This window comes from Pseudophryne corroboree, chromosome 3 (assembly GCF_028390025.1).
Source record: "Pseudophryne corroboree isolate aPseCor3 chromosome 3, aPseCor3.hap2, whole genome shotgun sequence".
In the NCBI taxonomy this organism is placed as follows: domain Eukaryota; kingdom Metazoa; phylum Chordata; class Amphibia; order Anura; family Myobatrachidae; genus Pseudophryne; species Pseudophryne corroboree.
Genome location: NC_086446.1, coordinates 373,993,618 through 374,017,076, shown reverse-complemented (window position 1 = coordinate 374,017,076; position 23,459 = coordinate 373,993,618). Strand labels below are relative to the sequence as shown.

The 23,459-nt window shown below is 44.2% G+C and overlaps 1 protein-coding gene across 1 annotated transcript in view; it reads right to left on the bottom strand.

Annotated features, from left to right (window-relative positions):
* Positions 1 to 23,236, bottom strand: part of ASB16 (ankyrin repeat and SOCS box containing 16) — a 51,380-nt gene extending 28,144 nt beyond the window's left edge. Inside the window, exons 1-2 of the mRNA XM_063959916.1 lie at positions 22,868 to 23,236; positions 6,189 to 6,456 (exon numbers count right to left, since the gene is read on the bottom strand). Coding sequence (XP_063815986.1) covers positions 6,189 to 6,456; positions 22,868 to 23,177 — 578 coding nt within the window. The 5' untranslated portion in view covers positions 23,178 to 23,236. The remainder of the gene's footprint in view (positions 1 to 6,188; positions 6,457 to 22,867) is intronic.
* Between the last annotated feature and the right edge of the window lie 223 nt (positions 23,237 to 23,459).

Genomic DNA, 23,459 nt, shown 5'->3' with positions numbered 1-23,459 from the left:
CCTTGTCCTGGGGAGTAGCTGGCAAGGCTGATTTGAGGTAACGGCGAGGGGGAGACGTCTCGAACTCCAGCTTGTATCCCTGAGATACCACTTGTAGAACCCAGAGATCCACCTGTGAGCGAACCCACTGGTCGCTGAAGTTCCGGAGACGGGCCCCCACCGCACCTGGCTCCACATGTGGAACCCCAGCGTCATGCGGTGGACTTAGTTGAAGCAGGGGAGGATTTTTGTTCTTGGGAACTGGCTGTATGGTGCAGCTTTTTCCCTCTACCCCTGCCTCTGGGCAGAAAGGACGCGCCTCTAACCCGCTTGCCTTTCTGAGGCCGAAAGGACTGTACTTGATAATACGGTGCTTTTTAGGTTGTGAGGGAACCTGAGGTAAAAAAGTCGACTTCCCAGCTGTTGCTGTGGATACGAGGTCCGAAAGACCGTCCCCAAACAATTCCTCACCCTTATAAGGCAAAATTTCCATGTGCCTTTTAGAATCAGCATCACCTGTCCACTGCCGAGTCCATAATACTCTCCTGGCAGAAATGGACATTGCATTAATTCTAGATGCCAGCCGGCAAATGTCCCTCTGTGCATCTCTCATATATAAGACTACGTCTTTAATATGCTCTATGGTTAGCAATATAGTGTCCCTGTCCAGGGAATCAATGTTATCAGACAGGGAATCAGACCACGCTGCTGCAGCACTACACATCCATGCTGAAGCAATAGCAGGTCTCAGTATAGTACCTGAGTGTGTATACACAGACTTCAGGATAGCCTCCTGCTTTCTATCTGCAGGCTCCTTTAAGGCGGCCGTATCCTGAGTAGGCAGTGCCACCTTTTTTGATAAGCGTGTGAGCGCCTTGTCCACCTTAGGGGATGTCTCCCAGCGTAACCTATCCGTTGGCGGGAAAGGGTACGCCATTAGTAACCGTTTAGAAATTACTAGTTTCTTATCTGGGGAACCCCACGCTTCACACAATTCATTTAACTCATCAAATGGGGGAAAAGTCACTGGCTGCTTTTTCTCCCCAAACATAATACCCTTTTTTGTGGTAACCGGGGTAATGTCAGAAATGTGCAACACATTTTTCATTGCCGTAATCATGCATCGGATGGCCCTAGTGGATTGTACATTTGTCTCATCCTCGTCGACACTGGAGTCAGACTCCGTGTCGACATCTGTGTCTGCCATCTGAGGTAGCGGGCGTATTTGAGCCCCTGATGGCCTCTGAGATGCCTGGGCAGGCGCGGGCTGAGATGCCGGCTGTCCCAAAGCTGCGTCATCGAACCTTTTATGCAAAGAGTTGACACTGTCGGTTAATACCTTCCACATATCCATCCACTCAGGTGTCGGCCCCACAGGGGGCGACATCACACTTATCTGCACCTGCTCCGCCTCCACGTAAGCGTCCTCATCAAACATGTCGACACAGCCGTACCGACACACCGCACACACACACAGGGAATGCTCTGACTGAGGACAGGACCCCACAAAGTCCTTTGGGGAGACAGAGAGAGAGTATGCCAGCACACACCAGAGCGCTATATAACAGAGGGATATACACTATACACAAAGTGAATTTTCCCCCTATAGCTGCTTATATCACAATTTTGCGTCTAAATTTATGTGCCCCCCCCCTCTCTTTTTTACCCTTTCTGTAGTTGTATACTGCAGGGGAGAGCCTGGGGAGCGTCCTTCCAGCGGAGCTGTGAAGAGAAAATGGCGCTGGCTGTGCTGAGGAAGATAGCCCCGCCCCTTCAGCGGCGGGCTTCTCCCGCTTTTTATAATATTAATGGCGGGGTTTTTTGCACATATACAGTGTTATACACTGTATTATGTGCTGTTTTTGCCAAAAGGTATATTTATTGCAGCCCACGGCCCCCCCCCCCCAGCGCCCTGCACCCACCAGTGACCGGAGCGTGTGGTGTGCTGTGGGAGCAATGGCGCACAGCTGCAGTGCTGTGCGCTACCTTATTGAAGACAGGAGTCTTCAGACGCCGATTTTCTCCGGTTTCTTCCGTCTTCTGGCTCTGCAAGGGGGACGGCGGCGCGGCTCTGGGAACAGACGATCGAGGTCGGGCCCTGTGTTCAATCCCTCTGGAGCTAATGATGTCCAGTAGCCTAGAAGCACAAGCTAGCTGCAAGCAGGTAGGTTTGCTTCTCTCCCCTAAGTCCCACGTAGCAGTGAGTCTGTTGCCAGCAGATCTTACTGAAAATAAAAAACCTAACAAATACTTTCTTTCTAGGAAGCTCAGGAGAGCCCCTAGAGTGCATCCAGCTCTGGCCGGGCACAGATTCTAACTGAGGTCTGGAGGAGGGGCATAGAGGGAGGAGCCAGTGCACACCAGATGTAGTACCTAATCTTTCTTTAAAGAGTGCCCAGTCTCCTGCGGAGCCCGTCTATTCCCCATGGTCCTTACGGAGTACCCAGCATCCACTAGGACGTCAGAGAAAAAGAGAATAGACCAGACGGATTCCCAACATGTCAGACTTGTTTAATTATCAAGAGAATGTTTACTAATTAGAGAAAAACTAAATGTGACTGTTGTCTTGTACTGTGTGCCTGATTCATGTTTGTAAGTAAAGCAAATGATCAAACTGGGCAAAGCCATGTTGCACTGCAGGTGGGGCAGATGTAATAAGTACAGAGATTTAGATTTGGGTGTGGTGTGTTCAAACTGAAATCTAAATTGCAGTGTAAAAATATAGCAGCCAGTATTTACCACACACAGAAAAAATATAACCCATCCAAATCTAAATCTCTCTGCAGATGTTACATCTGCCCCACTGGCAGTGTTACATGGTTTTGCCCAGTTGCTTGATAGGTTGCTTTACTTACAAACATGAATCAGACCCTATACTGTATGTTAAAGTTTTTTTCTTCTTTCTTTCAAGCTATTAGTAGTAATGCAACCATTGGAAGGGGAGAGTGATCTGTAGTTAATATGGTCAGTCTTTTCTGGTGTTGATACTCTCTGAAGGCATAAAGCAGAATGTCATATGAGGAGGATTTTTTTTTTTTTTTTTACACCATAACTTTGGATTTGAAACAAATATTTTCAAACTAGGCCTGAGCTTTTACGATGGGATGTAACCAATCAATAATATAGTGAGAGCTATCTTGAGAAGAAAGGTTTACAACTTAACATGCTGCTCCAACAGAAAAATAACATATTTTGTTGTCTTTTGGAGAACAAGCATAATGCCCAACTAGTAAATATGTGGAAAAACCATGCTGCTTCCCTGCAAAGATCTTTTACCGATGCCTGAGCCTTCACGTGCTCACAAAGTCTGCACTGCCATGGTTGAGTGTGCCCTCAGAATATCCAGTACTTTATGTCCTTACTTCTGGTAAACTATTAAAAGGAGCTGTCTAATCCATCCAGAGATGCTCTGTTTGGTTGGTACTTGACCTTCCCTGACTCCTATGGGAGAAGAGGTGCTCTATTTCCCTAACATCTACCATTCTTGATTGGTACATTAATTGCTCTTACAAGTTCAACCATATGTAATTTCCTTCTGCCGTCTTAGAATAAGGATAGAAGGATAATATAAATGGTGACACCACCTTGGCCAGGAAAGCAGATTGGTTCTCATCACCACTCCATCTGACAAAAATATTTTGGAAGTGCTCTTTAGCGGGCAAGGCCTGCAATTCACTTACTCTTTTGGCCAAAGTAACTGCCACCAGAAAAACTACTTTAAGCTTCAGGTACTTCAGGGAGACTTCCTGCAGAGGTTCAGAGAGATATCAAATGAAGGCATTAGGATTAGTTACAAATACAAAGGAGCCACAAAAGAATTTAACGTGAGGATGAATTATTTTCCACTTTGATAAACAGTTTCAGTGAAGAAAGCAGAAGTCAGACTCCAGAGGGTTAAAAATAGAGTGGGTTTAAATAAAGTGGGCCAGATGTTGTAGATCAATCTTTTAAGAAGTGTGGAAGCAAAGGGGAGTTAGACAGATGGCCCAATAGTTGGAAAGAGAGGAAGGGTCAAGAGATTTTTTTATTTTTAGAGGGAGAGAGATACCAGCGTGACAGAAGTTAGAAAAGGTTAAAGAAGTATTATGGCTTCTGGCAAATTTGGTAGAGAATTGAGTGATAGAGTTGGGAGGAAGCAGTGTTGGGGTTCAGAGGAAAAGAGGAGAGTAAAGAGCTTAGACTCCGAAACATTAAAGACAGAACTGAAGGTAGCAAGGTTGGTGGAAGAGAATGATGGTATGGGGTGGAATTGGCAAATGAGATTTCATGATTGATGTCAATTTTTCCTTAACAGTGAATGGTGAAATCATAAGCGTTGAGAAATAAAGGGGATTTGTGGTGGGGGAGGGCACAGAAGCGAGATGATGGGAACACAGAGGTGACAAGAATTGTAGGACATGAGAGATTGGGTAACTGAAATAGATTTGATTGATAGTAAGGGCATAATAATAGGAAGACCAGATGAATTTGAAGTGGATGTAGCCAGGGTAAGATATTCTCCACTGGCTTTCGGCAAAGCTGGACCTCCTTTGAAGGTAGTAAATGAGTTTGTAGTAATGGCTTGGTTTTTGGGTCACCGAGATGTTATGAAATGATTTGGGCTGCCTTGTTAAGGACTGAGGAGTCCTAAAGAAAAGGAAAAAAATAAAACGTTTGATAGAGGCTGAGAAGAGAATACGGTCAAGGCCATCAATGTGCTGCAGTGTGAACATGGCTTAGGGTGGACGTGAGGGAACAGGAGATAAAACGAGGAAATGGAAGAGAGCAGGAAGGCAAAACTAGAGAGGTACGAGAGTCACAGATACAGGAGAACACAAGTCCAGGGAGTGTCCATCATGGGGGTAAATTTACTAAGATGGGAGTTCTATTTAAGATGGGATGTTGCCCATAGCAACCAATCAGATTCTACTTCTCATTTATCTAGACCCTTTTAGAAGATAATACCTGGAATCTGATTGGTTGCTATGGGTAACTTCCCATCTTAAATAGAACTCCCATCTTAGTAAATTTACCCCATGGTGTGTGGGAGATAGCACGTTGGGTGTTAATGGTGACTTTAAATCCCCAAGAATAACAGTGGGAATATTATGTGACAATAAATGAGAAATCCAGGTAGCATGATTGTTGAGGAATTGGGAGGCAGAGTGTGTGTGTGTGTGTGTGTGTGTGTGTGTGTGTGTGTGTGTGTGTGTGTGTGGTAGAGATATGATAGCTACATAGCAAAAGTAGTAGTAAGATTATTTACTAAAAAGTTACCAGATATGCCCATGGATTATAAAACAGCAATACCACTAAGTGCAAAATTCTCCTAGTACTGTAATACATTGTCAGGTATGTACGGAAAATCGTACGCAAAACATAATACAGTTATAAATTGTCAAGTATATGTTACGCATATCATGCATTTTCCTTGCCTACCTGACAATATTTTACAGTACTAGGCAAGTCATATCACACAGTTTGTCTAAACATTGCACAATGTTGAAGAGTAATTTGGGAAAAATAGTAATATGCTTAACAACACTGTACTACATTGTCAGATGTGTTAGGAAAATGCATAATACGTGTTGGGTATGCAGTGGTCAGCATCCCGACAGTCAAAATCCCGTCAGATCCTCAGCCCACTCCTCTCACGGCCTAACCCTAACTGTCCCTTCTTACAACTTAACCCTAATCACCCCCCCCCCCCCACAGCCTAACCCTAACAGTCACTTTCCGCAGCGTTACCCTAAATGTACTCTCCTGCAGCCTAATCCTAACCCTTCCCTCAGTACCTAACCATAATACTCACTTTTAGGATCAGTCTTCATTGTGACCGTTGAGATTCCGCTGTCGGGATTGTGACCGTCGGTATCCAGACTACATCCCATTTCCATGTATCATAAGATGCATGCAACTCAAAATAATACAGATATAAAAAAAACAGCTGTGCTGAAGCATCTTTGCATGCAGCTCAAAATGTGAGCCAATGCTTCCCCGATTGCTTTAGGACTATTTCTCTAGCCATTCTTACATACAGGAGCCTCCAAATTTTTTTGCTAAAGTTTAAAAAGATACCACAAACTCTCATTAAAGCCATCTAGTCATTAGTAATCAGTGAACAACACAAACACAAATTCTGCAAATTCCAACTTCAAAGGCTGTAGCTACAGCAGAATGTTTTTCTAGCATTCACATTTAGACAACACTCTCCTACAATGAGTACTTACACCAGTGTTTCCACTGTGGTACAGAGGTGGAGCGGTGCCAGACCATCTTCGCTCTGTAGATTGGGGTCTGCTCCACGGCTCAGCAACATTTGGGTACACTCTGCGTGGTGCCCCTCACAGGAGTCATGCAGTGCTCCTCGGCCACCCACTATGGAATTGGGATTAGCTCCACGGGATATTAAGTGCCGTACACAGTCAGAGTAGCCCCGAGCAGCAGTAATACGCAAGGGAGTAGTGTGAGACTTTTTAGGCATTAATGACCAGAGACCTGTGAAAAACAAGTGTTTCTGTAAATTAAAGAACTACATTTAAAAAAAAAATATTGGCTGTTTTATAAAAGTTTCTATATTTTGTCCCATTATCCTATAGTAATAGTCTAAAATCCTTAATGTAGGATACTTCAGGTACCTTCCAAGAACCAGCAATGTAAACATATCAATTTCTAGTCAGCAGATTCGCTGTATAATGACAGTAGCTTACTGCGTCCAAAGTAATATTTTTAGCTTTGTGGTGGTGAAACTATATACACTAGTGACAGGGTCAAACCAACCAACCAACAAAGATATAGAACAGGCTACAATAATTTTACTTCTGATCAGAGAATCAGTCGTTACAATGTCTTCAAGTGTGATCTGCTCTATAAGATTGCCAGATTTTACTTCCTCAGATTCATTTAAATCAGAGGACACATAAGGATGAAATAGAAACCAGGTAACATTGTTATGCAGATACCATGTGTATGCATAGAGCCAGAGTTTTACACCTGATCAGGGGCGGATCCAGGAAAAAATGACAGGGGGGGGGGCACCTTATGCACGCCTTCGGCGTGCGGTCCCATGAAGGTGCGCGTGGCCTCACAACAAGGGCATGACCTAGCAACAAGGGTCATGGCCTCAAAGGGAATGTCATATTCATAAGACGGGAAGAGGGTGACACTTTGGAGAGGCAGAGGGTAACAGGAGAGAGAGGGTGATGGGTTTATAGTGACGCAGGGGAGAAGAAGAGGGTTAGGCAGTGGGTGAAGGAGACATAGTGGGAGACGGAGAGGCAGTGGGTGACAGAGAGAGGGTGACAATGAGAGGCAGTGTGGGTAACACCGAGGAAAGGGTGACGAGGAAAAAGTGGGTGATGCCAGGGGGAGGTGGCAGTGGGTAACAAGGAGAGGGGGACAGGGAGAGGCAGTGGGTACCTAAGGTCTCTGTAGGAGTAGGAGGGAGTAGTGAGACATTTGTAGTGAAGTTTACAGAGACATGAAGGGAAAGTATCGCTGGGGAAACAGACAGAAGAAAACATGGAAGCTTAACACAATAACTAAGAGGAGAGGGAACGAGAAAGCGAGAGAGGGGGGGGGAGAGAGAGAGAGAGAGAGAGAGGGGGGGGGGGTGGGGGGGAGGCAGGGGCTACTGAACCCAGCAAACAGCCTAATATATCCTATCTATAAATCAATAAAACACAAGTGCATATATATATATATATATATATACACACAAACAGTATGTGTGTATATACAGTATATATATACACACACACACACACACACACACACACACACACACACACACAAACAGTATGTGTGTATATATATATATATATATATATACATATATATATATACACACATACATATATGAATCTATTTATGTGGCTGCACCAGAGAAGATAGTCAGTGCTGGCACTGCGGCCCACTTCCCTGTCCTGAAGCCCTCTCACTGACCTTGTGCCCATGAGGGCTGCTGCTGCCCCACCAAGTCCGGGTGCTGCCGAGTCGCCTGCCTGATTCATGTGCGGCCCGCCAAGCACCAGCGGCTGCCGGTCAGTCGCATGTTGCTTGTGGCTGGACCGAGGAGGAGGGGTGGAGAGAGAAGGGGAAAGCCTCCCCTCTCCTCAGAGACTTCCGGCTTTACTACAGCCGGCTGCCTGCAGCGTACTGTAATGAGTCACTCTGACTCATTATTGCTGCCACTGGGCCCTTCATCGCGGTGGGCGCCAGTGAACTGCGCTGCCGCTTTTTTCAAGGGACTGCTTTTTTTTATTTATTTAAGTGCCAGACATGACAAGGGGGGCACGGGCCCGCGTGCCCCCCCCCCCCTGGATCCGCCACTGCACCTGATGGCAAAAAAGTTTATCCCTCTAGGTATGGTCATTCAAACCTCTGCTTATTTTCCAGGAAAGCTGGAATAACAGGGCAGCAGGGGAGGTTGTAGCTACATTACCAGTGTAGGGGGACTGTGGTATAATGTGAACTGGGAGCACTACAGTTTTTTTTAACACATTTGTGGTGCTGGAAGTATTTACACAGTATACTTTTTTATAACATCGCCAGCATATCATATTGACAATTTTGTTGGTAGGGGCCCCCTACAGGTTAGTTGCCCTGGGGCCCCCTACAGACCTTTATTAGTTTCTGTTTTTAGTCTCACAACCTTCCTTTTCCCTCTATGTGGTCACCATCCCAACTCATCCAAAAAGATACAAAAGGGTTTACTGCGATGTAAAATCATTGCACCTAGAACATTTCAACACGTTCCGTCTCTAGCGACTAACTCAGGGGTGTATTTATTGAAAGCTTCCGAACAATTATACTTTACCAAATCGACCACACCAGCAAATCATTTCTTATGGGCTCAAATGGACCTCTCCACATGTGCTCTGCTCTCCTGTCACATAGTGAAAGCCTTCTATAACAGGAACAGTACCTTCTAGGTGCCCAGATGCCCTCCAACGTGAAAGTTCACAACCATAATTACCATGCACGGCGGCACGACTCATGGGTCTCAAATACATGAAGTAATGAGCAGCCTCCTTCTTTTTTTTTTTTAAATTGTGTTTATTGAAAAGAAGCAAAGAGAGGCAACACACATTCAACGTTATTAACACATAGAATTAAAGACAAACAGACTAATCTATCATCCGAGTCTTATAGTGATATGTTAAATTGTGGAATATTGGGAAACCAAATTGCCAAATCCCTAATAATCTTGAAATGCAGTATAACAAAATAAATCAATTACACACATATATGGCTAAATTTAGAAGTGGCGTAGTAGACATCCAATGGCAAAAGACCCTTGTAAAAAGGCTCAAAACGGTGGTGACCCATCAGTGAGAGTTGCCATATTATACCAAGTAGACAATCTTACTACTTTACGAATACTTTCTTTGGTATTAACAGGCAATGTAATTATATAGGGAAGCCATATCGAAAAAAAATTTGTAGCCCGAGACTCAACATCTAAAGAGCATTCTGTCCAATCCATTTGGAATAGGAACGATAGCCGGGGTAACATAAGAGACACAGAGATATGATCTTTTTGAATCCACTGAGATAATATTGTTTTTTTCGCTGCTGCTGAGATGCGAGCCAGAAGCAATCTGTTGCCCTTGGGCAGAGCTGGAGTTTGAGGTTCTATAAAATTCCAAAAGGCCCATGCCATTGACATTGTAAATGAAATACCCAGGTTAACTTTGATGTATGTCTGTATTAGGTCCCAGAATGATTGTATAATTGGGCAAGACCATAAGCAGTGTATAATATCAGCATCAGGGGCCCTACATTTAAAGCATTGAGAGTCGTCTGCAGCCCCTGTAAGGAATCGCAGACGAGGGGTATAATAAGCTCTATGTAAAAATTTTAAATGCATCTCCGCATATGAGGAAGATACCAATTGCTTATTAAGCAAATTAGACCATCTAATAATAGTGTGCAAATCTACTCCCGTAAAGACATCTTTCCATTTAACTATGCCTGTGGTGAGTTTGGTGTAGTCAATCCTCCGTCTGATATAGGAGTAAATCAATGATGTAGAATGGGGAGAGTCCAAACGTCGTCGTACAATACCATCTAGTGGAAAAGTAAGATCAATAGGCTGCAGGTGAGTAATAACATGTGTGGCAAAGCTGCGTATCTGAAAATATGCAAAAAAGGGGAATTTTAAGGTCGGGTATCTAGCTTGTAATTGGGACAATGATAATACCGTTGAACAATCATCATTCAAAAATTGAAATAAGGACCGAAGACCCCCGAGGTGCCAACTGTGAACGACCTCATCCGCCTCTCCTCCCTGGAAGGCTGGATTCCCTAACAAGGGCTGAAATAAGGAATGTGCCAGAATGAGTTTAGAACGTTTTCTAATTTGATGCCACGCCTTGTAAGGAGCATATAGCAATGGAATTAATTTAATATCCTGTAGCATCGAGGAGTTCGGGAAATGTAATATTTGTAGCAGATCATGACTAGGCAGTAAGGCCTGTTCCAGTGCCTTATCAACGAAATTGTCTCCCCCACCTATCCAATCTAAGGCACATCTATAATTAGCCGCTAATGAGTAGTCCTCCGGACAGGGAAGATTGACTCCTCCAAGTGAGGGTGGTTGTTTTAATTTAAATAAAGCTATACGAGGACGCTTATTCGCCCATATAAATTTCGTAATGGCTTTGTTTATTGTATGAATATCTTTTTTCAATAGCAAAAACGGAAGCATCTGCATCGGGTAGAGTAAGCGAGGAAAAGACACCATTTTATACAAATGACACCTACCCAAATAAGAAATTGGCAGGTGTTGCCATCTTGTAAAATCCTCGACCATCTTATTAATATAGTGAGTGAAGTTTAAAGAATATATTTCTGAGGGGTTAGCGGACACCCGTATACCTAGATATTGTATGTAATTATGCGCCCATTTAAATGGGAACTTATCGTCCCAACCCATGCTCGCATCTTCTCCCAATGCCAGTGCCTCCGTCTTGTCAAAATTAATTAAAAATCCTGATATTAAATTGAAGGTCTCTAATGCGGTCAGTAGTGAGGGAAAGGATGTTATAGGCTCCCTGAAATACAGTAGAAGATCATCCGCAAATGCGGAGACCCTTACGGTATGAGATCCCACCTGGATACCCTTCCAAGCTATATCATTTACGAACGTGCGTATGAGTGGGTCCAAAGCCAAATTGAATAGCAAGGGGGAAAGGGGGCAGCCCTGTCTTGATCCCCTAAATAGCTGAAATGGTTTGGTGTTTAATCCATTAATCGTGATAAAAGCTTGTGGCGTGGCATATAATGTTTTAAAAATATCAATAAACTGAGTACCAAAGTGTTGGGCATGTAAGACTCGCAGTATATGTGCCCAGGAGACACGGTCAAATGCCTTGTCTGCATCACAACTGACTATAAGGGCATTTTTATATTTTGATTGTTTTGAGCTATGTATCGCCGCCAATAAGGTACGGACGTTATGTACTGAAGTTCTGTTTCTAACAAACCCATTTTGGGCTGGGTGTAAAATTCGCTGCAGAATGGGCTGAAGTCGAAACGCTAATAATTTGGTAAATAATTTTAGGTCCTGATTCAATAGGGAGATCGGCCTATAAGATTGGACATATGTGGGATCTTTTCCCGGTTTCGGAAATACCACTATTCTCGCTTCATCGAACCCAGTCGGGGCTGGATTCCCTAATAATAATGAATTAAAAAGAGCTAGCTAATCTTCCTTGCCAGACGTTCATCGTCTGCAGATCCGCTCTGTCAGTCCCTCCATTGGTTACCGGTATTCTACCGTATTAAATATAAAATACTTTTACTCACATACAAGGCTATTAACCAAACTGCACCAACATACATCTCTTCACTCATCTCAAAATATCTCCCTACCCGACCTCTCCGCTCTGCACAAGATCTACGTCTCTCATCCACACGCATTACTTGTTAACACTCAAAATTACAGGACTTTATCCGGGCTTCACCCACTCTGTGGAATGCCCTCCCACGCACAGTAAGACTCGCCTCTAGTCTCCAAACCTTTAAATGTTCCCTGAAAACTCACCTCTTCAGACAAGCCTATCAAATTCCAGACCCACCCACATAACCTTCAGTGCTTCCCTATCTAATTACATCCTCTGTAGAATATTCATAACATCACATATCTTGTCTTTCTTTAGTCTCACACCCTCCTGACACTTGGATAACTTTGTGGGGTATCATCATACAACCCATTAAGAACCTAGCAATCTGGTGGACCATTATGCAATAGGTAGCATCTATCCTTGTGTATCTATGCCTATTTCCCTATAGATTGTAAGCTTGCGAGCAGGGCCTTCCTACCTCTGTCTGTCTGTTTTTACCCAGTTTTGTTCTATGACTGTTGTTCTAATTGTAAAGCGCAACGGAATATGCTGCGCTATATAAGAAACTGTTAATAAATAATAATAAAATAATAATAAATAATGTAAGGCATCAAGTGAGGAGCCAGCATTCGGTAATACTCTGCCCCAAAACCATCCGGTCCAGGAGATTTCCCTTTTTTCAATAATTTAATCAGGGATAATAATTCAGGTTCCTGGATTGGCGTCGTCAGAGATTCCCTCTCTTCCTCCGTCAAAACCGGAAGTCCTGCCGTATCCAAAAATCTCAGGCCCTCTAGTGGATGATCAGGAGGCGATTCATACAAAGTTTGGTAGTAACGTAGGAATTCCTCCGAGATAGCGGGAGTATCCGTAACGTTAGAGGTGAGGTCAATAGACAATTGGGTGATACGTGAGGGAGCAGAGTACGACCAAACCAAGTTTGCCAACAACCTGCCTGATTTATTGCCAGTCCTAAAAAATTTGTTTCTACGAATGTCATGAGAAAAACTCGCCCGTTCAGTACATAGGGCATCATATTGTTGTTTAGCTGTAAGATAGGCCTGGCGGTTTTCAAGTGAATAATGTGAATAGAGTAGATTATAAATTCTAGTCAAATTTTGGCTAAGATCACCTAATTGATTATTAAGTGCCTTGCGTCTTCTGGAGACATACTCCATGATCTGACCACGTAGTACAGGTTTCGAGGCGGACCAAAATAAATTAATATCTTCAACATGTTCCATATTATCAGTTTTATAATTTAGAAATGACTGTTCAAGATGTAAACGGAAGTCCGAGGAGTTTTCCATATAAGCTGGAAACTTCCAATTGTAAGAGCGTGGTATAGGAGTGTTGAACTTTAAAGTAAACCACACCGGGGCATGATCAGAAAGGAGGATTGGGTCTATCTGTGAGTGTACTACCCGTTGCAGAAGAGTATCCGCAATCAGCCAATAATCGAATCTGGACGAGGAATGATGAGGGTGCGAGTAAAATGTATACTCGCGAGAATCGGGATGCTCGCACCTCCAGGGGTCACATAGTCTCAACGTGTTAGTCAATAACGAAAGCGATGGGGGAGCAGCCGAGCCATGGGAATTAGCAGATGTGGATCTGTCCAATCCAGTCAACTGAACACAGTTAAAGTCCCCACCCAGAATTATAGCGCCCTCTGCCCAGTCCTGTAACTTTGCGTAAATCTCTGTGAAAAATTGGGCATTAGGTCCCGTGGGAGCATAAATGTTAGCAATTGTGTAAGATATATCATGTATAGTCAGTTTTACAAATAGATACCTTCCTTCTGGGTCTATCAAGCAGTCACCAATATTGTAAACAAGAAATTTGCTAAAAAGTATCATAACCCCTCTTTGTTTAGATGTGTAAGATGCTGCTTTAAAGTCTCCTATCCATGTATCTCTTACCACATTGGGATCAGAAATCTTCCAATGTGTTTCTTGTAATAAAACTATATCCGGTCGCAAACGTTTTAGGTGGGTCAGGATCTTTTTCCTTTTTATGGGGGAGTTCAGGCCCTCCACATTCCATGTTACTAATTTAAGGGCCGTTTTTAACTCTTTGGGGGGATTTACCGTTGCTGCCATTTAACCGATGCCTACCCTAGGCCAAAGAGTAACATTATCAACTTTCTTTGAAAAACCCTTATCCGTCCCAGCAAGCGGACAAGGGGGAGGCAAATATCGGCCCAACAAGGGGAGATGTAAACATATCACATGTAGGCGGAATATACCATGGGGCAGATGTATGAAGCCTGGAGACGGCATAAGGAAGTGATAAACCAGTGATATGTGCAAGGTGATAAACGCACCAGCCAATCAGCTCCTAACTGTTAATTTACATATTGGAACTGATTGGCTGGTGCGTTTATCACCTTGCACATATCACATGTTTATCACTTCCTTATGCCTTCTCCAGGTTAATACATCTGCCCCCTTGTGTGTTAGCCACAATTAACCTTTCAACAATTATCAAGAACCATTTTAAACTTATACGAACCCACCGGGTGGCATCCCCGCAGGAACTTGCAGGACACTGTCATACCAGTGTAACAATAGTAATTTCAAACCAGATGGACAGCTAAAACTAGAGCATTTTGAAAGCTGAGTAAATAGAAGAAGAAGAAGAAGAAGAAGAAGAAGAAGAAGAAGAAGAAGGAAATTCAGCAAGATGCAGAAAGAGAATAAGAAAAAGAGGGCAAGCGAGCCAAGGAAGAAAAAAGTAAACCAAAACATGAGACTTTCCATAACAAGTTTGGTCCCTAAAGGACTCCAGTTAGAACTATGAAATGTTACATCATAGCTAGGCATTAAACAACCTGTAAGAAGCCAATAACAGTTCAAGCAAAAAATAACCATCCATGACCTGAATGTTCAATAAATTTGAAGATTTCGACATAATGAAATTCTGTAGTGTCAATCCGCATCATCCATCCTAGACGAACATGAAGAAGCCATTGAGTCCACAAAGTTTTTTGCGGCTTGTGGAGTATCAAAGAAGTAGGCTTTTCCTGAGTACGTGACCCTCAGCTTGGCAGGATACAATAGAGCAAATCGAAGTTCCATCTCGAACAGGCGTTTGCATATCGGGGAAAACTCTCGTCTCTTTGCCGCCACCATGTATGAGAAGTCTTGAAAAAGTAGAATCTTGGACTCTTGATATTTGAGAATGGAACGTTTCCTGTAGGCATCTAGTAGACGGACCTTATCCGCGTAATTTAAGAACTTCATGATAACTGGTCTAGGCCTATCCTTGGTAGGATGTCGATCAGGGCCAATACGGTGAACACGCTCAATCACCAAGGAGTCAGTATCAGATACACATCCCAACTCTCTCGGCAACCATTGGGAGACCAAGTTCATGAGTTCGTAAGGTTTTACCGTTTCCGGGAGTCCTATGAGGCGCACATTACTTCTTCTGTTTCTGTTCTCTAAATCTTCAAGTTTCTCTTGCATGGACATCACAAGTTTATCCTGTTCAGTTAGCGCTGCTTTAGCCGTTGTTAGATCGTCCTCGAGGTCAGAGATTCTTTGCTCCGCCTCCGATATACGTTGGTCATGATGATTCAATTGGGTAAGAGCGGAGTCCAATGAATCCTTCAAAGGAGCCAATTTTTGATCCAAGAGTGAAGCCAATATGTCAGTGATCTCATGCGTAGTAAAGGATTTAGCGGGATCAGTTGTTGTAGTAAGTGATGAGCGTCCCAATGGGCTGTTGCTGAGACCAGATGCCGGTGACCGAGGGCTATCTGCAGGAATATTGTCCCGACCCCGGCCTTTATTCGCTTGTGAGCCGCGGGGATTTCTGGGAGTTTTAGCCATGTACTTATCCATTACCAAGAACTGTCGTACAGGCAATAACGTTTGAGGTGTGTATGGGTCAGGTGACCTATAATGTCCAGCACCCAGCAGTGATGATTATTTATGTATAGATATGGAGTAGTAAAAAATAAAAATAAGAAAAAAATAATAATAATTAAAATAAAAAATAAAAAAAAATAAAAGTCAAAATAGTGAGGTAAAGCACAGTTATGTCCAGTCTTGCTTACCCCTGTCGTCAGGTATATAAAGTAGCTGACTATTATCTCACTCTGTGGCCAAAGAGAGGATGCTGCCCAGTATGGAGTGAGTGGAGAGTGGTCACGGTCCAGCCAGCAACCACTACCATCCACTATTTGCAAGCTTGTATGTAGCCAGTGTCATCCAAGATGGCCGCCGGGTGAGGGATTCTCCGGAGCAGAGGGGCTCTGGCAGCTTCTGCAGGGTCAGGTGAGCCGTTTCTGGCAGTCAGGCCGGGAGCCCGCGGTCAGGTCGTCAGGTCCCCGGGGAGCAGGGGGAGATGATGTAGTGCCGCTGCCGCGGACGGAATAGAAGCCTCCATTCCGCCGCCCTGGAAGTCAGCAGCGGCTCCCAGGATAACTCGAGGCCCCGGCTTTTGCTGGTTTCGTAGGCCAGAAGTCGCGGTGTCGTTTACAGTGGCTCTTCTGACCCGCTGATGGGTCCCTGTGTAGCCAGCCAGTGTGGAGAGTCAGGTGAGGTGGGGAACGAGGGTCCAGTGGGCTAAATAGATTATTTATGCTGTTTTACAGCAGACGCCGGGAAAGAGCTCATCCAGGGCACGTCTTACTCCCTAGCCCAGCCGAGCAGCCTCCTTCTTAAATAAACATTTCAGTAGAATTCTAAGCAGCTTCTTAGAATCTATAACATCCCATAAACAACAGCAAATATATTTCATATGTCTCAGCAGTAGATATACACATTTCTTGGTCGACTTCGGCTCCATAACAAGACGTTCAAGACTCTCAACTTCAGCAACTATAGACAGCAAAGTACATTATGTTTACATGCCTGGCATCCACCCTATCTGCAGTAGAACATGTCACACTTTAACTTATGGTGTGTAAACACAGTGAGATATTTTCTTACGATTTTGACTAGTCAAAACGTTAGAAAAGTTAGTGCACATTGCAAGGTGAAAGTCACCTTGCGATCCCGATTCGATGCCGATGAGCGGTCGGCATCGCAAGATTAGATAGACTGTGCAGGCAAGTCAATTTTGACTATCTCTATAGAAGAGATACTCAAAATTGACACTTAGCCAAAATCGCACATAGTCAGTATCGCAAGCACATAATGAGTGTGCTTGCGATACTGACTATGTGCCGACCTAGCCCCTGTCACATAGTGAGAATCGGGCATTGCCCGAATCTCACCATGTGTATGGTCCATAAGAAAGAAAGATAGATAGATAGATAGATAGATAGATAGATAGATAGATAGAGAGAGTGCATCCGGAAAGTATTCACAGCGCTTCACTTTTTCCACATTTTGTTATGTTACAGCCTTATTCCAAACTGGAATAAATATTTTCCTCAAAATTCTACACACAATACCCCATAAAGACAATGTGAGAAAAGTTTTTTTGAGATTTTTGCAAATTTATTAAAAATAAAAAAAAACCTAAGAAATCACATGTATATAAATATTCATAACCTTTGCCATGAAGCTCAAAATTGAGCTCACGTGCATCATGTTTCCACTAATCATCCTTGAGCTGTTCCTACAGCTTAATTGGAGTCCACCTGTGGTAAATTCAGTTGATTGCCTTTCCAAATCATGTTCACACACCTGTCTATATAAGGTCCCACACTTGATAGTGCATGTCTGAACACAAACCAAGCATGAAGTGAAGTGTGATTTTCACGGTTGTACATATAAATGACTGTAAAAAATTGGTAAATCTATAGAGCTGTAAATTTGAGACATCTTAATGTAAGAAAATATTAATCCATGTTTCTTGGCGTTACCTGAGGAGCACCCATAGCAGGTACAGTAAAAAGGGACAGGACCATTTTTGTAGTTTATTACATTCTACACACTGGAGGTGCAATCCAAATTTTGATCCGATTGTCCGTATTGGCATTATGGTTCACGCACCGCAAGCCACGCATTGGTAATTATGTCATTATGTCAAACCATTTTTCATCCTCTTAGGGGAGGTTTAGTAAAATTCTAATTACATAGTTTTCCTATTTTCCACCTGAAGAATACTTATTTTAAATTTCGGCTTCCTAACATATAGAGAATTAGTAATGAGTCAGTGAGTGAGTGAGTGAGTGAGTGAGTGAGTGAGTGAGTGAGGGCTTTCATAGATTTTATATATTATATATATACACACACACACACACAGATAGATAATTTTACCTTCTGTTTTAAGTTGTTAGCTATTCATAAAACAGAAACGAGCACTGTGCAATCCGAGGTATCTCCTTGGCCAAGGGTGCATTATTCTAATTGTGTAGGACAGAAGACCTGCTTAAGGCTTGGAAAAAGTGCCTGATGAAGAGATGGGCGGTGTTTCTACAAAGTAACTGTGTAAAAATATTCTGAAGGAGAAAGATGCCTCCGGCAGCATCTCAGATCTGAGTGCTGCGTCCAAAGATGCGTCATTGGATTGTGATCACGACCATTGGTCACAATGTTTGCAGCATCTACCTTCCTAATAGGCCTAAGCTTACTCAGAATGGCCAACTCATGCCTACTTGCGAAGACAGTAAATCTGCGTTGGAAGATGCAGACACTGGTCTCGCCACTCCCAAAAGCATACACAAGTTTTCTGGAAATGCTGCCAAGTCCTGCCGACTCCCCACCCCCAAGCAGCCACAGCATGTCAATCATGCTGCCTTGCAGGACTCTTTCAGAACATGTGCAGAATGAGTCCCGTTTCTGCAGTTCCACAAATCAGGTTTACGTACATCTTGAATCTGCAAGAGTCTGTGCAGCTAGCATGCAAGAGAGTGAAGCTGTTGGTGTAAATGGCTGTTGGCAAGTGTATGATGCTGTAGCTGCTGCTCTCACCATTCTCCCCACTGCTCTCCCCCGTCTCCTTCTCTCAGCACCCTTATCTCCATCCGACTTTTTTTAAAAGTCGGATTGAGATGTTCGGAAACGGGGCCAAAACCTGTGGGATTTGGACCCGTTTCTGACAGAAGCACGCGGATAGGCGGCTATTCCGCCGATCCACGTGCTTTCCGGCAAGTCGAATTCCTCCGACTTGTCAGATAAAAAAAGCTTGTGATTGAATAGGTCGGAACCGCTTCCGACCTGAAAAAGTCAAAAACTGCCATCTTTCCAACAAGACGGCAGTTTCAACAGCAATTGAATATACCCCTAAAAGTTAACATCACAGTTTATTTAATTTTAATCCAACATGGAGAAAAAAATGGGGGCAACTGTTTACTTCCATCAGTATGCACAGTACACATCCTGGAAGCAGAAGAAAGGACAGATGCACAGAATGGACGTTGCTCAAATCAAGTTATTGGTCCATCACAGGTGCATGTAAAGGAGGAGTTCATCTAGACTAGAAATACATTTCTGGGGAGGATGTTCCAGAACCGGGAGTATCATTTTGATGGCTGACAATTAGGTACTCCCAGTAGACTTACCTTAAGGATGGTCGTCACTCATGTGCCTGTGTTTTGTGGATGCCCCCAGGCTAAAATTTGCAAGCCAGCCCCTGCTTGGCATGATAAATAAAACATGCCTGATGGAATATAGGACCATTGGTTTACTGTATATATCATATCATATACATTTAACTTTTACATGACGATAATATTTTTATTATACTTTTTATTTTTGTTACTTTGCTGTTACAATATCTGTCAGTTAGTAGTAGGCTTACCATACTATTCCTTGAAACAAGGACACTCATGAATTCCACAGGTTCTGATTAAAACCGGGTGAAATGCAGATTTATTGAATACCCCTCTTAGAGAAGTGTCGGAAGCAGCCGTCTTGTCGGAAAGACGGCAGCTTCCGACAGAAATAGGTCAGAAGGGGTTCCGACCTATTCATTAGAGGCAGTTTTTTCCCGACAAATTGGGAATTCCCGACTTGTCAGAAAACACGTGGATCGGCGGAATAGCCGTGGATCCACGTGCTTTTGTTGGAAACAAGGCCAAAAAAGTCAGATTGAGGCGAGCGAAGCATGGCCTATGGTGATCGGTACGGCGGCTAGGGGGAGCGGGGATGAGCAGGGCCGGCGCCACCACTAGGCAGCTTTAGGCAGCTGCCTATGAGCGCCGGCCACTGGAGGGCGGCGCTGCACGCTGCCGATGAAAGAGTACTTAGTGTATTGCCCTAGCTCAGCTGAGCTTCACAGCTGAGCAGAGTTGCTGCACCTTCTTCCCCCCTCCGCGATGATACCCTTCATATTCCCGGCGAACACCATGTTACCAACCCTCTCCCCCGCAATTACATGCCGCCCGCCCGCTCACGATTTCATGTCATGCCGCCCGCCCACGATTACCCGCCTTGTCCGCGATTACATCCCGCCCCCCTCTCCTGTATGTTACCCACCTCCCTCCTCCCCATGCTAGTAGCGGCAGGAGTGAGCAGGCAACGGAGGGCGGAAACTGTTCGCGGTGGAGCACATCAAGGAGCCGGAGGTGTTGCAGAGCCGACGGTGTGTGAGGCCGCGATCTGCACATGTCTGCCTCCGCTGCTGCTTCCTCCCCAGCGCTTCCAGGTCCCAGACTCCTTCTCGGCCTACAGGGGCAGTGACTGTTTAATACCCCCAGCCGGGTGAGTGGTGTGAAAGGGGTGGGGGATGCAATTGTTAGTATTACAGAGACTGGCCATGTAACAGGGCCATTATGTCTGTCACATGTATAAGGGCATTTTATTAATGTGGGGCAGCCGCATATGTCTAGTAGTGGATGGCTGAAACAACCACTGAGGTCAGGCCACAAGCAGAAGTAGCGGGTACACCACAGGTAGCAGCAGTGCCTGCACAATAGCTTCATGTTGTATTCTCATAGATCTTTAGCTTGGTCTAGTTGTGAGTGGCGCTGGGATTATCAGGGCAGTGCCACACTCACAACTAGACCAAGCTAAGGGTCTATGAGAATACAACATGAAGCTATAACGGTGTGCTCTACCTGGTGTAATGTATATAACGGTGTGCTCTACCTGGTGCAATGTGTATAACGGAGTGCTCTACCTGGTGTAATGTATATAACGGTGTGCTCTACCTGGTGCTATGTGTATAACGGTGTGCTCTACCTGGTGCTATGTGTATAACGGTATGCTCTACCTTGTGCAATGTGTATAACGGAGTGCTCTACCTGGTGCAATGTATATAACGGTGTGCTCTACCTGGTACTATGTGTATAATGGAGTGCTCTACCTGGTGCAATGTGTATAACGGAGTGCTCTACCTGGTGCTGTGTGTATAACGGAGTGCTCTACCTGGTGCAGTGTGTATAACGGAGTGCTCTACCTGGTGCAGTGTGTATAACGGAGTGCTCTACCTGGTGCAGTGTGTATAACGGAGTGCTCTACCTGGTGCAGTGTGTATAACGGAGTGCTCTACCTGGTGCAGTGTGTATAACGGAGTGCTCTACCTAGTGCAGTGTGTATAACGGAGTGCTCTACCTGGTGCAATGTGTATAACGGAGTGCTCTACCTGGTGCAATGTGTATAACGGAGTGCTCTACCTGGTGCAATGTGTATAACGGAGTGCTCTACCTGGTGCAATGTGTATAACGGAGTGCTCTACCTGGTGCAATGTGTATAACGGAGTGCTCTACCTGGTGCAATGTGTATAACGGAGTGCTCTACCTGGTGCAATGTGTATAACGGAGTGCTCTACCTGGTGCAATGTGTATAACGGAGTGCTCTACCTGGTGCAATGTGTATAACGGTGTGCTCTACCTGGTGCAATGTGTATAACGGAGTGCTCTACCTGGTGCAATGTGTATAACGGAGTGCTCTACCTGGTGCAATGTGTATAACGGTGTGCTCTACCTGGTTTCAATGTGTATGATGGGTACTAGTGTTTGCTTTTGGTCGCTGGGGGGTTACGAGCAGGCTGAAATTTTGCCTAGGGTGACGGGAAACCTTGCACCGGCCCTGGGGATGAGAGGTACTTTGACGGCCATCTCCCGGTCAGTTGCTCTCTCCCTGCAGCACGACACTGGGCGTGTTGTGCAGCTCCAGCAGCTCCCTGTGTTCTCACACACGGGGAGCTGCTGACAGTTGCACAGACACCGGCCAAATCCGACAGTCGGATTAGGCTCAAATCAGACAGTCGGATTTGGCCACTCTTTGAATAGGGGTTGTCGGATCCATTCCGACAAATGCATGTCGGAATGAATTCGACTCTTATTGAATATACCCCTTAGTGGGGTATCCAATCACACGCACTAAATTACCACGGATAATTGTCTCGTCAGGGGCTATCCAATTATCCCTGATAAGCTATGAGAAAACGGGGCTGCGGCCAGTGAAAACACACAGGTTTCACTGAACTGTGTGTTTGAGGATAAATGTTTTTTTTCCCCCGGGTGATCCTAATAGGCTAGGCCAAATAAAAATATAGGCAAAACATCAGAGGGGAAATAAATAAATAAATTGCAAAAAAAACTTGTTTTTCGCTCCTGATGTTTCTTCGTAGCTAATTGGATACCCCCCTTAAAGTCAACCAGCCACAGAACCCGTATAATTCATGAGTGCCCCTGATTAAAGGTATGGTAAGCCTAATTGGTAGCAACATTAAGTGGGTAATGCAATTTTGCATGATTTGCTGCTGCAATGTTTAGCTGCACACATTACTGATTAATATTGTAGCCAAAGATTGCTAATTATCCTGCGCATTTCTACGGAGAAAGGGAAATTAGTGGTTACTAGTCGCATTCAACCTGACTATTCCCCTCCATCATTTGAATTTAAATTCCCCCCATAAAAATAATACTGTTGATTGTTTTTCATACTTTCCTGAAAGCCAAATACATCTCAACATGATAATAAATAATAACAACAACAACAACAACAACAACAACTACTTCTTCTGCTAAAACACTTACTAACATTTCCCCATAAAACTCTTGTTTTATTTCACCAGTTTCCTCTTCAATGTCTGGATATTTTCCAGTCACCTTGCAGCTGGCCTGTCATCTGTCAATCCCGGTCAAGACAACAGCTGCTCAGCATGCTTAGCTCCCATTCTAGAATTTGATATTACCAAACAGACCCTCTCACCCATTTCTGGAGACCACTGTAGTTCTTCACTAGTTGTCTCCACCACAACTTCTGCTGAGCCATCTTCTTTGAATATTCCTCTGATCCTTTCAAAGTCTCCTGTATATAGTGCATTATGGATGACCGCATCTCTGCAGTATTGGCGTCTCCGGTTGGCAGGGGGGTTCAAAGGCTGTCTGTTTGGCAGGAATCTGCGGGTGAGACACTGCCTGTTCACAGCCCTTCTCCGGTCCTCATTCTCCAGCTGTTCTCTCTGCCTTTGTAGAGATCGTAGGGTGGCAGCTGTGAAGGGGAAAGTCTCACTAGACATTTTATAGTGAGTTTTATCTTCACCTTACAGAACTAGAATTGAAAGCCTCATCCACACAGTGCAAGCAAGGGGAGTGATGTCCTATTTATAACCCATGGGTTTCTGCTACTCCACATGGCAAACATATTTTTGCAGTGTCACGTTCCGGTATATAATTATGCGGTTGCTTGTCCCTAACATGTCCCACATCCTGACATAAAATTTAAAAGAAAATAGTTGGTGTTAACTGGCACTACCTATATACATCCAAATAAAAAAAATTATATACACTTTGTTTGCAGC